This window comes from Xenopus laevis, chromosome 6S, assembly GCF_017654675.1.
Source record: "Xenopus laevis strain J_2021 chromosome 6S, Xenopus_laevis_v10.1, whole genome shotgun sequence".
Classification (NCBI taxonomy): domain Eukaryota; kingdom Metazoa; phylum Chordata; class Amphibia; order Anura; family Pipidae; genus Xenopus; species Xenopus laevis.
The window spans coordinates 109,525,151-109,543,164 of record NC_054382.1 but is presented as its reverse complement, the minus strand read 5'-3'; the positions used below and the strand labels follow the sequence as shown (position 1 = coordinate 109,543,164).

The 18,014-nt window shown below is 40.8% G+C and overlaps 1 protein-coding gene across 5 annotated transcripts in view; it reads left to right on the top strand.

The window, feature by feature from the left end:
- The window catches only part of tpd52.S (tumor protein D52 S homeolog), a 116,055-nt gene that overhangs the window by 20,975 nt on the left and 77,066 nt on the right, over nt 1-18,014 (top strand). Inside the window, exon 1 of one of the 5 annotated variants that reach the window (XM_041567247.1) lies at nt 13,185-13,831. In XM_041567247.1, the coding sequence (XP_041423181.1) occupies nt 13,693-13,831 (139 nt within the window). In that variant the 5' untranslated portion in view covers nt 13,185-13,692. 5 annotated transcript variants of the gene reach the window in all.

Below are 18,014 nucleotides of genomic sequence, written 5' to 3'. Positions count from 1 at the left end.
TATTGTGTATATAATGCCGGGGGCTCTGAGGCATAACCGATAAATAAGAAGCACGAGACCCGGGGTCAGCTGTTATGTAGGATGTGGCTGCAACTATCCAGGGAGGAAATAAGTGTAATTGAATTTAGGAGGAAAAATAGGTCAGCCAGTTTTCGGTTTTGCATTTATGCATCAACAAATGCCCATTGCACTCTGCTGCAGAGTAGGGTTTTTATTAAAAGTACATTTAAAATACAGATCGCGTCTTGTTTCAGCCTCTGGATTTAACCCTTTGAAGGGTAATGCATTATAGCCAATTGGAGACACTCATAAAAGTGTGGTGTTCTTTCTACCTATCGTCATCATAGTTTTAAAAATGTGTGTGGCCTTCCAGAGCATCTTGTTATGGGTTGACAGGTTGCTAGAAGTCCTGGCTAAGTACACCGAGCCATTACTTGCAAACTTGGCCACAGAGCTCAGGGGCACTTCCTGATGACCATTTAGGATGAGACATTGTGTATGCTGTCCCAGATATTCCTGGAAATCCAACCTGAAAGCCAATTAAAGGAGAAGGAAAGGCTAAAATTAAGTAAACTTTATCAGAAAGGTCTATATAAATATACCAGTAAACCCTCAAAGTAATGATGCTCTGAGTCCTCTGACAAAAAAACAAAGCTTTTCTTTCCTTCTATTGTGTACACATGGGCTTCTGTATCAGACTGCCTGTTTTCAGCTTAAACCTCCATGGCTAGGGCTGGAGCATGCTCAGTTTGCTCCTCCCTCCTCCCCTCCCTGCTATAATCTGAGCCCAGGGCTATGCATGAGCAGGGAGAGACTCAGGCAGGAAATTATGTCACACCAAGCTAAAATGGCAGCTGCTATCCAAAAAAACCAGAGAGAGCTTCTATGGAGGTTTACTCATGTATAGTAAAACATTATGCAGAATAAATATAGTGTTATAGCTTGCACTATTATTTTCAATAAACTGTTTCGGTAGCTTTACTCCTTTAAGAAGGTATGTTGAATAAATTAATATGAATATTCATTCACACAATATTTTCGCATATAAGTTGAACTGAAATGTATTGTGCATTATAATTATTATATCATTGCTTATAAATATGATATACTTATTAACACCTATGGTAGCACCTAACACATTCTGGTTGTTCTAAAAAGTTCTCTCTGTCAATCAGACATTAGCATGTGGCTGTGGCCACCCACACTCCCTGGTGACCTATATAATCTGGCTATATACAATAGGGTGCAATTCCAAGCAGTAGTGCACAAGAAGGGTTGCTGCCTGTCCGGTTTTAACCTGGTTTTTGAAGGGCTGTCTGGGTAAAAACTGCCTGCCTAGTTTTAAAAGTTAGGATTGACATGGCGATCTGCCAGTTGCTGAGGGCATGTCATAGCCTTGCCCCAGTGACATCACCCCCTGCCAAGCTTTCGGGACAGGGAAAGGTTACAACTAGAGTCCTGCAGCGGGTCGGGTACCCACGGCTTACCCACAAAAAAAATATGGCACCCTGCGGAATAAGGAGAGGATTTTTAGGTGCAGGTCTGCGGGTTCGGTTGCGAGTCTCATCTAAATCTTATCTTATGTAATATTGTTTATATTATACTCCTTTTAAAGTTTTACAAAATTTGTTTCTGTCCCCGCCCACTTTTGATGACATCACTTTCTGGTTTGCAGCACCATCACTTCCTGTTTGATGGTGGTCGGCTGGTTGCTGGTCGGGTTGCGGATAAGGCAGTTGCGGGTCAGGTAGCGGATCAAAGTGGGTAAATATGCGGGTTGCCGGTCTTAGAAATTGGTTCCGCGCAGGACTCTAGTGGCAACCCTATGTACAAGGCTGCAAACAATGTGCAAACACACAATTTTTTTCAGTACCGGTATGTCACCAGAGTTCATAATAGATACATTATTCTATTTTGTGCAATAAGACAATATATGTTAAAAATACTCCTCATAGCCACACTTATCAAATGCACAATATTCTGTGCAATATGTATATTATTGTGCAAATAAAAAAATGTCTAATTTATTTTTATTTTCCTTCCTCATTATTTATACAATTGCAGTCAAAAACTAGATTTGACTTTGATAGTGCAGATACTGAGGCTGGGACAAGTTAGCAAAGAGGATATATTAGCAGAGATAATGGGAGCACTACAGGCACACAATCTGTACCCAAAAACATCCATTGGTAATTCTGTTTCTGAAGGAAGGAAGAGTTCTGATAGAGTATTACCATTATATATAGTGGATAATGTACCCCCTACTGTAATTTATATACAGAATAATAACTTTGAACTGTCAAATGACTTGTATGACCCGTTAGACCTTGCGAAGGAATTTCTTGAGAACGCCAGGGGCATCTATGTACATATTATATTCATCTCTGTAGCTTGTGAACCAGCAGGGAGGCATACACCAGTCATGTGAAGGATAAGGCAACTCATCAGACTTATTAAGCTCATGCAGAGACATGGGGGCAGATTTACTAAAGGACAAAGTGACTAACGCTGGCGACGATTCACCAACATTACCGCTTTCAGGCACTTCGCTGATTTACTAATGCATAACTTCGCTAGTGAAAGAGACAGACGCTCACGGTCATTTTACTCTATCGCCAGGCGAATTTTCGCTCTGGCCAATGGACGTTAATCCGCAAATTCACTAAGATACTGATTTTACTGAATGTTACCTCTTTCGCCAGACTTGCCTTCACCAGCTCAGACCAGGCAAAGTGCAATTGAGTTCATAAGACTTCCCTGTGCTGCTTTCCTAAACCTTCTCCATTTCCTTGAGAAATTGTGGATATAAAAGGCAGGGCCTGTGCCAGGTCTACAGAGCAGCCAGTGCCATTGATTAAAGTATGAATAAAGTTGGAGTACAGAATAGATAAAGAATGATATCTTGCGTCTGAGACATAACAGTCAGCCACTCTTACATCAGCTTATGTTAATTCAATAGACTGTCTGCCCTAAATATAATATACCTTCAACAGGCTATTGGGGCCCATACTTTGAGTTCAGAGCTTCATATTACTCCTTTAGTTATGTACAATGTGTAAGGATTAAAGGATACCTGCTCAGGTATGTTTAATCCCAAAATTGCTATGACTAATGAATGGCCTTGAAGAGAAATGGAACAGAATGACTGCTATGAGTGTGGTTCACCTTTGAGGTAACTTTTAGTATGTTGCAGACTGTCTTAATTCCTTGCAACTTTGCAACTGGTCTTCATTATTTACATTTTAGCGTTGATTTACATTTAGCGTTGATTTATTTGCCTTTTTGTTCTGACAGCTTTCAAACGGGGGTCTCTGACCCCATCTAAAAGCTAGGGATGCACCTAACCCACTATTTTGGATTCGGCCGATCCCCTGAATCCTTCTCAAAAGATTCTGCCGAATACCGACCGAATCCTAATTTGCATATGTAAATTAGGGATGGGAAAGGGAAACATTTTTTTACTTCCTTGTTTTGCGACAAAAAGTCACGCGATTTCCCTCCCAGCCCCTAATTTGCATATGCAAATTAGGATTAGGTTCGGCCGGGTAGAAGGATTCGGCCGAATCCTAATTCTGCTGAAAAAGGCCGAATCCCAACCGAATCCTGGATTCGGTGCATCCCTACTAAAAGCACACATGGTCTATAAGGCTACAAATGTATTTTTATTGTTACTTTTTATTATTCATCTTTTTATTCAGGCCCTGTCCTTTTCATATTACATTCTCATATTCAAATCAATGCATGGTTGCTAGGGTAAATTGTACCCTAGCAACCAGATTGCTGAAATTTGCTGTTTGAAAACTGGAGAGCTGCTAAATAAAAGCCAAATAACTCAAAAACCTCAAATAATAAAAATGGAACCCAATTGAAAGCTGTCTCAGGATATCACTCTCTACGTCAGACTAAAAGTTAATTTAAAGGAAAACTATAACCCCTGAACAATGTAGGTCTCTATAAAAAGATATTGTGTGTAATGTCTAAAACCCTGCTTCATGTAAATAAACCATTTTCATAAAAAATATACTTTTATAGTAGTATATGCCATTGGGTAATCCTAAATAGAAAATTGCCATTAAAAAAAAAAGGACTGGGATCGTAGGATTCACGGTGCACACAAACAAAGCACACGTTAGGTCACATGAGCCAATTAAAAGACAGAGTTGTGTATTTTGCTTCAACACTTCTTCCTGTTACAGTTAGAGTTGTAGTATTTCTGGTCGGGTGATCAAGGCAAGAGATGTAAAATAGCAATATTTACTTAAATATATAAACCTGTTTGGTAAGATTCTTTAATATGTCACTTAATATAAAATAAATTATATGTTGCTTAAATATTCATTTTGGTGGTAACGTTTTCCTATAAAGGTGAATAACCCCTGTAACAGTTCAAGTGTAACACACAGAGGTACCCGTGAGGTTCCAAATACATGTCCATGTCAGTGTTCCCCGATGCTGCATCCGTCTGATATTCAGTCTCAGTCAGACTAAAGTCATGCTAACAAATCTGTCTCATTTGTGTCTTAGGTCTGGCACCCAAAATAACTGTACAATTGCACATAAACATACTGGGAAAACTGAGAGTATTATGGCCGTGCTTGAGACTGCTGTGTAACTGGCTTCACTGAGGAAATTACATGTTATGTGGTGTATGTATTATTCATGAGACAGGGAGCCTAATAAAATCATCTTCTTATTTCCACTCGGTGCCCTTAATGCATCGCATCCTAAACCGCCTCTCTCTCTTCAATTATTAATAAGGAGCCTTTTCTTTCCCTCTGTGGGAGACAATCGAGCAAATTCTTTTTTTATATGCCCACTTGTGTGGCCCCTGCGCTGTACTTAACCGTCACAGAGAACAAATGCACCAAGCCACTGCCAACATTCTAAAGCTTTAATGTACTGTACAGGGGACCGTAACTATGAAAAGTGAATATTTTATTTGCAGGAATAGCTTAACATGCATTCATTTTTATTAGACCGTAAAGTGTGATGGCCAGGATTATTATGTATATAGAACTTTTAGTTTCAACATTTTTGATGTGGAGTAGAAGCTGCCATATTGCTGTTAATGACTGCTTTGCACATGAATAGGTGGAAGTTGTAATTCTTGTCTGGTTCATATTATTACACATATGTTTTTAGTGCATTAATGTTCCAAAAATGGACATGTAAAGTCTACATTTTCCTACCATGTATATAAGTTGGGCATATCTTCCCCACACAAGCCACATCATTTGTACTGCATATACCCCCTCCGTTTGCCAGCGCCATCACATTTTCCTAAAACAAATAGCAGCTTCACCCGGCCGCTATTTTCATCATGCAGGGTTACACAGGCACAACATAATTTGATAAAAAGTTTTGCTGGGGTTGAGCACCGAAATAGTTAAGCTGAGCTCAGGAGAAGTGGTGAGGAGAAAAAAAAATAGTATCAGCCAGCTAGAGCAGAGTTTCTATGGGAACCACCAGTGATATCTCTTCATTGGCTGTTAGACTGGGGTGTGTTTAGGAATCTGAGCTGAGAAGAACTGAGCATGCTCAGTAGCCAACAGCCAAAGCAAGTTCCTGATGGAGGGGGCAGATTGGGTTAGAGGGGGAGAAGGAATTCTAAGTGATTTAAAGGAAAACTATACCCCCAAAATGAATACTTAAGCAACAGATGGTTTATATCAAATTGAATGACATATTAAAGAATCTTACCAAACTGGAATATATATTCACATAAATATTGCTCTTTTACATCTCTTGCCTTGAACCACCATTTCGTGACTCTATCTGTGCTGCCTCAGAGATCACCTGACCAGAAATACTACAACACTAACTGTAACAGGAAGAAGTGAGGAAGCAAAAGGCAGAACTCTGTCTGTTAATTGGCTCATGTGACCTTACATGTGGTTTGTATGTGTGCACAGTGAATCTTACGATCTCAGGGGGCGGCCCTTATTTTTTAAAATGGCAATTTTCTATTTATGATTACCCAATGGTACATACTACTAAAAAAGTATATTATTATGATAATGGTTCATTTACATGAAGCAGAGTTTTACACATGAGCTGTTTTACTCAGTATCTTTTAATAGAGACCTACATTGTTTGGGGGGTATAGTTTTCCTTTAAGGGGATGATACAGCCTATCTTTTAACAACTGGAGTGGCTGTTTTTTAAAGTTTTCAAAGAGGCTGTTCACTGATTAAATTTTGGTGTGTTGGTAGGGGGATTTACATGTCCTTTAAGTCATACAAGTAGTTACCTTTTCATCTTGCTTTGGGGGAAAAAATGGAATAAACGCCCATCTTACTTCTCCACCTATACATTAAAATACATGGTAGAGAAAGCCCTTAAATGTGCACAGGCATGATAGCATGTTGTATGTGCCCAGAGTAGGGATGCACCGAATCCACTATTTTGGATTTGGCCGAACCCCCGAATCCTTCATGAAATATTCGGCCGAATACTAATCCTACAAATCCTAATTTGCATATGCAAATTTTGCACATTTTTTTTACTTCTTTGTTTTGTGACAAAAAGTCACTAGATTTCCCTCCTCTCCCCTAATTTGCATATGCAAATTAGGATTCAGATTCTGTTCGGCTGGGCAGAAAGATTCAGGGAAATCCGAATTTCTGCTGAAAAACACAGACTCCCGAACCGAATCCTGGACAAGACTGTTGTTTATGGATACAAGGAGTGATTTACTGTGCTTGAGTGAGACACAAGCAACTTGGTAACTTCCATTTCTATGCATTTGTGTAGTGCTGCAGCAAAATGTGATAGAAGGGTTGCAACTATTTTAGCCCCAGATGCTATAAAGTAAGAAAATATTCCAGACATGATTAGACACACACACATATGTGAAATGGTTCAAAATATGTCCAACAAGTCGTATCATGAAAGCGCAGGAATTCATGGCCAAGCTATAAATAACTCCTGCTTGTCTAATACAAGTTCTCTCATGGAAGGGCATATATTTAGGGCATATATTTAGAGCCTTGGGTAGGTATAGGTTTCAGTATTCATGGAATATAATGGCACGTGTGTTAGGTGGCCAATCCACTGGTGTCCATATGTACTCATTAAACTTGCCAATCAAAGACCCCAGTGATACCCTTGTGGTACTAGTGATATTGTGGCGTGTGCTCCATCCATCACAGGCAATACTTTCTTTTCCAGACAAGGTGAGTGCTCCAAGTGTTCTTAAAGGAACAGTAAGACCGAAAGTGTTTTAAAGTAATGAAAATATCATGTAGTGTTGCCCTGCGCTGGTAAAACTGCTGTATTTGCAGAAACACTTCTATAGTTCATATAAACAAGCTGCTGTGTAGCAATGGCGGAATTTGAAAAAAGGCACAGGTTAAATAGTGGATAACAGATAACACCATTGTATTCTACAGAGCTTACCTGCTTTAACTGTTTTCTCCTTTGAATGGCTGCCCCCATGGCTACACAGCAGCTTATTTATATAAACAATAGTAGTGTTTCTGAAGCAAACACGCCAGTTTTATCAATGCAGGGCAACACTGCATCATATATATTTTTTCTTTTAAAGAGTTTTATTTTTTTGAAGTTACTGTTCCTTTAATTTGAGGCTGACCTATAGGAAGTAAAGTGTGCAAGGGGATATTGCTTCCCCCTCAGCCGCAGAAAACCCCAGCTAATATACATGCACGTCTCCCACACAGATTGTAAAGGAGAGCTCCACCCAAATGTACACATTTTTTAAAATGTCATTGCATCTGAAAGCCATAATTGTTTATAAAGGGGGCCAGGGACCTTGTTACAAGTTTTTTTTTTTAGTGGAGCCCCAGAGCTTCAGTGATCTGTATTTTCCTCTCTTTTTATAAACAGAAATATATACATGTCTCTGTTGGGTTCTGTACATTCTACAAAGTGCCTCAAGCAAAAATGCAATGGTTAAAGGGGAACTCCGGCTTCCAAACCAAAATTTTATACAGAAACCCCTAATATACCCATCACAGTTACCTGTTTCTTCAAAACATATGAATAAATGCCATTTTCTATACTGAAATTCAACCGTTTAACTTAACAGTTCTTCTCTTTCTGCATCATTTGAAATCCTGGCAGGGAAGGAGGGACTAAAACACTGATGTTACAAATTGTAACAACTTCTCCACAGCTTACAGACAGCATGCAGGAACTACATAACCCACAATGCATTGCACTGTTATGTTCCTTTCCTTATTGAAATCACGTGTGCAGGGACTTGTGGGGTTTGGAGGATGCAGGCGAGGACAGGTGGCTGTTGATACAAAGTAACAGTAGTCAGCCAGCTCAGCAAAGTAGTCAGACAGATCAGCAGGAGAGCAGGGGGCTTGGCTTAGGTAAAGGTCAGAAACCTTTAAAAATCATGAAAAGTCTGCATATTTTTTAATTGATGTATATTGCAAAGTTTTCCTTGGCTCCGGTACAAGCAGTGAATTTGCCAGTGTGTATGTGTGTGTTTGTCAGGTGATTTAGACACTGCCAGTTAAAATGAGAGTACCTGAACAAACCTGCTGTGCATTCCTATGGGTCTGTGCCAGTGTCTGACAACCATCCAGATGTTGCTGAACTATTCCAAGTAGCTCACCTACACCCATAGAATGCCTACACAGTGCAACAGTTGCACCAAAATCAAATTACAGACGTAATGGCCCATTTTCTCTTTTTCATATTTCTTAAAGGGGTGGTTCACTTTCAAGTTTTAGTAGTTTTCGTAGGTTATTGAATGGCTAATTGTAAGCAAATTTTAAATTGGTATTCATTTTTTCTTCTTTATAGTTTTTGAATTATTGCCTTCTGAATGTTCCCAGCTTTCAAATGGGGGGCCACTGACCCCATTAAAAAAACAAATGCTCTGTAAGGCTACTGTTATTGCTACTTTTTATTGCTATTCAGACCTCCCCTATTCATATTACAGTCTCTCTCGCTCAAATCAATGTATGGTTACTAGGGGAATTTGGATCCTAGTAACCGGATGACCGAAATTGCAAACTGAATAAAAAAGTTAATAATAACTCAAATACCACAAATGATAAAAAATGAAAACCAATTGCAAATTGTCTCAGAATTTCACTCTCTACATCATACTAACAGTTAATTTAAAGGAGAACCGCCCCGTTAATATTGTCCATTATAAATGTTACCGCAGTGCCAGTAAATACAGGTAAGTCCCCTGTTAATAAATACTAGGGATGCACCGAATCCACTATTTTGGATTCGGCCGAACCCCCAAATCCTTTGTGAAAGATTCAGGCGAATAGCGAATCCTAATTTGCATATGCAAATTAGGATTCGGTTCGCCAGGCAGAAGGCTTCAGCCGAATCAGAGTCCTACTGAAAAAGGGTGAATCCCGAACCGAATCCTGGATTCTGTGCATCCCTAATAAATACTGTAGTGACACTGGACAGCTGATCAGCTCATGCTGTGTATGGAGCACAGAGTTGCGGTGTTCCGGGCAGCACTGTGTAACACAATGGGAGGATTATGTAATCGGGGCAGACTGCCCAACATAACTGTGGCATTAACATTTGCTGCTGCTCTGCTGATGCTGACAGTAAAGTGATGACGGTGGATTTGTGTGACTCTAGAGAAGAAATCTTGTGTGACACGAAACCAAAGTACACACAGTATCAGCCCTAGTTCAGCAGGATACCTAATGAAACATCATTTCCAATAAGCCTGTGCCAAGGGCTCTGTGTTTGATCAGCTGACCTTTAAGTCTGGGGCTGTCATGTGATTGCGGAGTGCTTCCATGTGGGACAAGGTGACATCATGCAGGGGTGCGGCGAGGAAGGGCCCGCAGGCTAAATAAACAAAGGTAGATCCCAAGGAAACATGTTCTTCAGGCTAGATCCTGGAGCTAAGGCTGCCCAGATCCTGCTGCCTAATCACGTGTGTAACTAGTGCAACTGCCACCTCTTATCCCTCCTGCCTTCAGGTCTATACGTGTTTGCTACTATCACATGTAATTACATTTTAAAGGAGAGATAAACCCTAGAAACGAATATGGCTAAAAATGCCATATTTTATATAGTGAACTTATTGCACCAGCCTAAAGTTTCAAATTCTCGATAGCAGCAATGATCCAGGACTTCAAACTTGTCACAGGGGGTCACCATCTTGGAAAGTGTCTGTGACTCTCACATGCTCAGTGGGCTCTGAGCAGCTGTTGAGAAGCTAAGCTTAGGGGTCGTTGCAAATGATGCAGCAGAAAATTAGGTTGGCCTGTACTATAAGCTGATGCTACAGGTCTGATTATTACATTCTAATGCTAATTGCACTGGTTTCTGTGCTGCCATGTAGTAATTATCTGTATTAATGTAATGTAATGTAATTATCTGTATTCTATGTGTACTGTAGGGAGTGGGTCCCTAAGCTCAGTAAGTGACAGCAGCACGGAGCATCTGCAGTGAATCAGCAGAAATGGGGAGCTACTGGGGCATCTTTGGAGACACGGATACTGCTAAAAGGCTGTGGTTGCCTTGGGCTGGTATAGGAGCCCAAAACATAATGTACAACATTTCTACATACTCTTTAGTTAGGCTTTATTTCTGCTTTAATCCCAATGCTGTATATTGCTCTATAGAAGTGGCTACTGCCGTGAATGTAAAATCAGTTCAGGTTGCAGTCATACTGGTTGGCCTGACTAGTACCATATATCTAAAATCTCATCCAGTTCATGCCCCCTGATGGCCTTTTTTTATATGAAAACTGGTAGAATGTATTGCTGTACAACACAGTGCTGCCTGAATCACAAATTTGCATCACATTATAAAAATCTATAATTGGCTGGTATAGTGCTACTTAATGCCGGTCCATTGCAGGGATTTCATTTAAAATACTTCTACAGCTCTTGTGAACTACAGCCTTCAGCTGCCTAAGGATCAGGGCACACAGGCAGATTCGGGGAGATTAGTCGCCCGGCGGGAAGGCACTTGAGTGATTAGTTTTCCGAAGTTGCCTGACGAGGAAACTTCTGGCGACTTCGGAAAGCAAATCAATCCGAGTGACATCCCACCGGCGATTTACATTGTAGCTGGTGGGAAGGCAGGGGAGGCAGTTCAGAAGATGTCGCCCCAAAGAAGAGGAGATTTGTTGCTGGGCAACTAATCTCCCCAAATCTGCTTAAGACCCATGTAGCAGATATTTGTGCTGGGTAATGCCTGGTGTGCCCTGGGCCTAAGGATGGCACCAATTTAACAAACCCTAGGCTATGAATTGTTCCCAGTTGTTTTGCAATCCAGCTGGAGAAACGGGGATTGGATTTGGCTCTACAAAGAATTTTTATGACCCTTAAATAGCCCAAGGGTTGTTAGTAATTCAGATCTAGACTATGCAAAGAGTGCATGTTTATATTATGCTTTACCCTTATCCTTCATTCTGCTCAGGCTTCCTGGCCACATACTGTATATTCTAATGCCTTCCCAATGCCCTCCTTCCAAGTGATCATCTCTATTCATGTAGCCCTACTGGTGTGCGATCACAGAACTGGCCTACAAATAAAACTATGTGGATCTGTATGACTATAGCAAATGCAGACAGGATAATTGGCTGTTAAGTTTGATTTGTAGCAGATTCATACAAATACAATTATGCAGCCATATATCCCACTTACAGATCCACTCATGAAGATAAAGGTACTAGGGGTTTGATGTTCTGCTCCAATGGGATTGCAGATTTAATAAGCAAGTGCGCCCTGCTGAAAGTTTCTGGGTATTACACCAGGCTAGTTGCTTTGTGACCGCGTAGGGAACGTAGAGTTAACTGGCTACACAAGGGTTGTTCAGCTAATTACAAACAGTTGAATGGTGCACAAAGCCAAAATATTGGTACTACCAGGGAAAATTGTAATAAAAATTGTAATAGGAAATTAGAGCAAAAAATGAATAATGTTCACAGGAGGGCATACTCACAGTTCACCCCAGTCCCAGGGTGCAAGTCCACAATAACATTCCAATAATTGTGAGTGCCTCTGAAAAATAAAGAGCCAATGAATTAAAAAAATACAAAATATGTATTAGGACATGTTAGAAATCAAACGCGTTTCGTGCCTGTTGGGGCCCTTACTCATAGGCTCATGAGTAAGTGCCCCAACAGTCATGAAACGCGTTAGGTTTCTGTATAACATGTCCTAATAAATATTTTGTATTTTTTTAATTCATTGGCTCTTTATTTTTCGGAGGCACACAAAATTGTTTGGGATGTTATTGTTGTTCAGCATATCAGCCTGTAGACCTGCCACTCTGCTAAATTATGACTGCCATCACCTACTCCCAGACAGGTTACACAATCCTTTGATGCCTTGCTAGGCTGGAAACAATATAAAGCACCTAAAAGGAATTGTTCAGTATAAACATAAAAACTGGGTAAATAGATAGGCTGTGCAAAATAAAAAATGTTAGTTAGCTGGAGTGACTGGATGTGTAACATAATAGACAGAACTCTACTTCTTGCTTTGCAGCTCTCTTGGTTTCCACTGATTGGTTTCCAGGCAGTAACCAATCAGTGACTTGAGGGGGTCATCACATGAGTCATAGCTGTTGCTTTTGAATCTGAGCTGAATGCTGAGGATCAATTGCAAACTCACTGAACAGTTATGTCCCATGTGGCTCCCCTTCAAGTTGCTGATTAACTCAGTCAGAGAGCTGCAAAGCAGGAAGAAATGTTCCGTTCTGTTGTGTTATATTAGACATCTAGTCACTCCAGCCTTTATAGATTACATTTTTGGATAACTAACTATATTAGTTTTTTTTTTTATTTTGCACAGCCTATCTATTTACCCAGTTTTTATTTTTACACTGAGCTGTTCCTTTATAAGCTTCCTGAGTCTTCAATGGGGTGTCTGTGGCATTAGAGTTGACACCCATGATGTCTCTCTTTGTTCTTAATGTTCTAAAAGCCATTCGATATTTAAAACGCCTTTTTATGGTTATATCTTGAGCAGCAGTGCCCCCAAGTGGATTAGAAAAGCGGGTCATAAAATAATGCCCAGAGACCTAACCCCTGGCATGTGTTATCCGCAGTCCTGGAAGAGTATTTCCAAGGCTCTTAAGTCTGGAGGCCAGGATGCATTAAGTAATGGATTGATTGAAAAAAGCACTTTACTGCGGTGCATCCGGTGCCTTTCCCCATCTATAAATGGTATCGAGGCACACGGCTCTGCTACTTAGCTACAAAGATCTCACATAAAAGAGAAGCAGCTCGGTGTAGTAGATTCTCCAATATACAGGACAGATGCCTGGTAATCTGTTTGTGCCCCAGAAGATTAAACTGCGGGTTGTGCATGTGAAATCAGATCGCAATTCAATAGGCGGCTTCAAGCGCATAAAGTGCTGTGTGTCTTTCCACGTCGGTGGCAAACAATAGCCCTTACTCAGGAGATTAGTGAAGCAGAAAGCCATGGAAGGTGAGGCTGCTCTTTGTCACTTGGAGAGAAGGAAGCCGAGCCCAGGTAGCTCTCACCTCGCTGTAAAGTCACTCATTAAACAAATGGCTGCGGCTCGCACGTGAACTCCCAGGGATCTGCAGGGGAATGTCTCGCTGCCGTGTTGGATGAACAGCACCAGATTTTCTGTATGAACATTGGAACCTGCACTGCGACCTGTTAATCTGTACAAGGGGCCAGCGACGGGCCATTTTAGTTGTTTAATGTACTTATATAAAATGAACCATTGAGACATATTTCCTTTGGAATGGATTCTGGTGACATTGATTATCAGGAGGACTACAAGTCGCCTTTTAATTTTGACTCTGGAGTCAACACAAATTATCTGTACTTGTCTCCGCGGCCGAATGCCTCTCCTCCAGATTCCCCTACACTGCCGCGAGTGGGTAAGGCGCATCTGCGTGTGTGACTTACCTGTGTGTGACTTACCTGTGTGTACCTGTGTGACTCAGCCTTCTGGCTTTTTAGGTGTGGTGTTACTTTCTTCATACATAGAGGTGGAAGGGTCTAGGGCAAAGAAGGCTTTATGGGCCCTGAACTGACAGTACATCCTGGAGTAGCAGTACTCCTCACTGTTACTATAGGCACCATCTCTCCCTACTATACCTGCTATCCCACAGTCACACTCCCTTCCCAGAGACTATTATCCCACTGTTACTATAGACACCATCTCTCCCTACTATACCTGCTATCCCACAGTCGCACTCCCTTCCCAGAGACTATTATCCCACTGTTACTATAGGCACCATCTCTCCCTACTATACCTGCTATCCCACAGTCACACTCCCTTCCCAGAGACTATTATCCCACTGTTACTATAGGCACCATCTCTCCCTACTATACCTGCTATCCCACAGTCACACTCACTTCCCAGAGACTATTATCCCACTGTTACTATAGGCACCATCTCTCCCTACTATACCTTATATCCCACAGCTACATTCCCTTCCCAGAGACTATTATCCCTATACCTACTATGGGCACCATCTCTCTGTCGATATAAATGGTTAGTTAGAGTTTATTTACGTAGTAAGTAAGGTTGAAAAAAGACATGTCCATCGAGTTCAACTTTTTTTTATTAACTACCTATCTGCCAGTTGATCCAGAGGAAGGCAAAAAACCCATCTGAAGCCTCTCCAATTTGCCTCAGAGGGGGAAAAATTCCTTCCTGACTCCAAAATGGCAATCGGACTAGTCCCTGGATCAACTTGGACTATGAGCTATTTCCCATAACCCTGTATTCCCTTACTTGCTAAAAAGCCATCCAACCCCTTCTTAAAGCTATCTAATGTATCAGCCTGTACAACTGATTCAGGGAGAGAATTCCACATCTTCACAGCTCTCACTGTAAAAAACCCCTCCGAATATTTAGGCGGAACCTCTTTTCTTCTAATCGGAATGGGTGACCTCGTGTCAGATGGAAAGACCTACTGGTAAATAAAGCATTAGAGAGATTATTATGTGATCCTTATATATTTATACATAGTCATCATATCACCCCTTAAGCGCCTCTTCTCCAGCGTGAACATCCCCAATTTGGCCAGTCTTTCCTCATAGCTAAGATTTTCCATACCTTTTACCAGCTTAGTTGCCCTTCTCTGTACCCTTTCTCAGTAATGTTTCACCATGCTAGTTAATAGATAGTCAGTGGCACTGTGTGATCGTTAGCAGAGGAGAATGGTTTATTTTGGCCTTGCATATATCCATTAAATGTGCAAATATAAGTATATTTGTTTGCTGCCAAAACCATTAATTTATTTTTGCTTACATAGACCTGAATTTAATAGCAATGGGAAATAATAGAATTAAAAGGAAATCAGGTGCTACTTATAAGCTGGACTTTCTGTTCTTTCTTTTAGTAGTGTAAAACATGCAGCATGGTTTATTGTGCAAAGTGATCCATATTTATTTGCTTACTTGTATTGATGAATGTGAGTAGTGACTATGCAAATTCACTAAGATTTGTAGTTGCGCCAGGCGCAACTTCGCCGCACTTCGCCAGGCGTAGTTTCGCCAGCGCTCCGCAAATTCACTAAAATCCGAAGTTGCGCACAGGGGTAGCGTAAGGTTGCGCTAGCGTTGATTCGCTAAGTGAAGCGAAGTTACGCTAGCGAAGGTTAATTTGCATATGGCGCCAAATTCAAATTTCAATGGAGGAATACCTATCAGCACTACAAATGCCTAGAAAACCTTCAAAACATCAAATAAAAATTTTATTTTGCCCTACACATGTGCCCACTGTCTAGGTAAGTTGCCATGAGTCAGGAAATGTAGGGGGGAAGGAGGGGAGCCCTAAAAAATTTTTCGATCTTTTTCAGCCTATCACCCATAATGTAGAAAACACGCCAGCGTTTTTTGGGACTTAGAAAAAATTGACTTTTTTTGAAGCAATCTCTATCTACTCTATTGCGCTTCGCCTGGTCTGAGGTGGTGAAGTAAGTCTAGCGTAAAAGGTAGCGTTCAGTACACTGTGCGCGTTAGTGAATTTGCGTAGTTACATCCGTAGCGAAAATTCGCCAGGCGTAAGGGTGCGAAGTAACACTAGCGAATCTACGCCAGCGTTCGTTAGTGAATTTGCGAAGTAACGTAAATGCCCAACGCTAGCAAATTGACGCTAGCGTTCGGCGCTTCGGCGCTTAGTGAATTTGCCCCTAAGGGTTTTATCTGACAACACTCAATAGGGAATCTAGTAAATCAGTGCCCTCCAGTGGCCAGATTGCAATAAAAATGGTAGAATACTTGCTTTGGTTTCCCTTCAAAAAAGTATATTGGGAATACTGAGATGTACTTGCTCTTTATGCTGTACCGTTCCTTCAAAGGATTATATAGGCAAAATGATTAAGTACCAGGATTTGCAAATGGTTTTTTTTTTCAGCAGACTTAAAGGGGTTGTTGACCTTTTAAATGAACCTTTACGGTGATTTTCTGAGATGTTAAGCCTTTGGTTTTCATTGGTATTTTTTTTTTTAAAGTTATTTAGCGCGTTATTCTGCAATTTCAGCAATCTGGTTGCTAGGGTCCAAATTACTCAAGCAACCATGCATTGATTTGAAAAAGAGACTGGAATATGAATAGGAAAGGGCCTGGATTAAAACTTGCAATAACATACAATGTGTAGCCTTACAGAGCATTTGCTTTTAGGATGGGGTCAGTGACCCCATTTGAAATCTGGAAAGAATCAGAAGGAGAAGGCAAATAGTTCAATAACTCTAAAAATTGAAATTCCAATTGAAAAGTTGCTTCGATTTAGCCATTCTATAACCTGCTAAAAGTTTAACTTAAAGGTTATTCAAATTAAGGTAAGATCCCATATCCTAAGCATAGGAAACCCACTATCCAGAATGCTCCAGAATACAGGTATGGGATCTTATAGTTGATCCTATGCCTTTTTGTAAATACATAACAGATTTAGTTGAGCTCATTTGTAAACCCTGGGCAAATCTGCACCTGGGCAGTAACCCATAGCAACCAATCAGTGATTAGCTTTTTTCAGCTAGCTGCAGGCTGAACAGTGAAAGCACACTTCTGATTGGTTGCCATGGGTTACTGCCTAGGTGCAAATTTGTCCAGTGTTTATAAATGACCCCCAGTGAAGTTGTTGCATGAATTGAGTTATTTAGAGTGTAGAGGAAGGTTAATGTGCATTAATATTACATTATGGGTTTTTGTGTGTCTGGGCCTGGGTCAGTGTATGTGTAGTGTAATGTAGCAATCTGTAGTCTACAGAGGGTAAATTATTAGCACTGGGAAACACAGGCAAAATGAAATCACAGCATTTTTTTTTACTTCTGACTCATCACCCTGAACATTTAGATGGACACAAGAGTGAAATAGCTGTTGGATGTGAATAGATAATACAGTAATGTCTTGTCATGACGTCTGGAAAGAGATCTATTAGTCTGTGTGCATGAACCGCACGTGATGCCATTTATACTTCTGGGTGAATGAGAACACAGAGGATTTTACCCTGCTCCGTGAATCCATTAAAGGATCACTGCCCAGGGTCATTTATATTTGTATTATAATACCGCAAGCAGCAGCCTAATTTGTCCTTTCCTCTTTGCTCTTTATTTACGGTCCAGGAGCCGCCGCTATTGCTCATGTCTATTCATTTTCAGTCAATGCGGGGTAGCCTGCAAAGCCTGTAGCTCTTTCATTGTCTTCGCAGGGCTCTCAAGTGCTTATAATAAAGTACATGTGTAGAAAAGCCTGTGTGTTTCATTCATTGGCCAGGTCACCAGACGAGATTCACTTGCTTTTGTTACTGGCGGGATTCAGACTGAAACAACCCAAAGCCCTATAATCACCAGCCAGTCAAATGCTGTCAGAGCTGGGAATTCAGCTTGGCCCCACTGATATCTGAGAACTCCAAATTAACGACACTAACCCCCACTAAGTTTGCCCAGGAACAGTAACCCAAAGCAACCAATAAGCTGTTTGCTTTTAAACAGGTGACTGGTAAATTCAACCTGCTGATTGGTTGCTAAGGGTTACTGCTCCTGGGCAAACTTAGTGCCTTTTATTACATAAATATTGGCAAAATAATAGCAGGCCATCAAGTGCAATCCT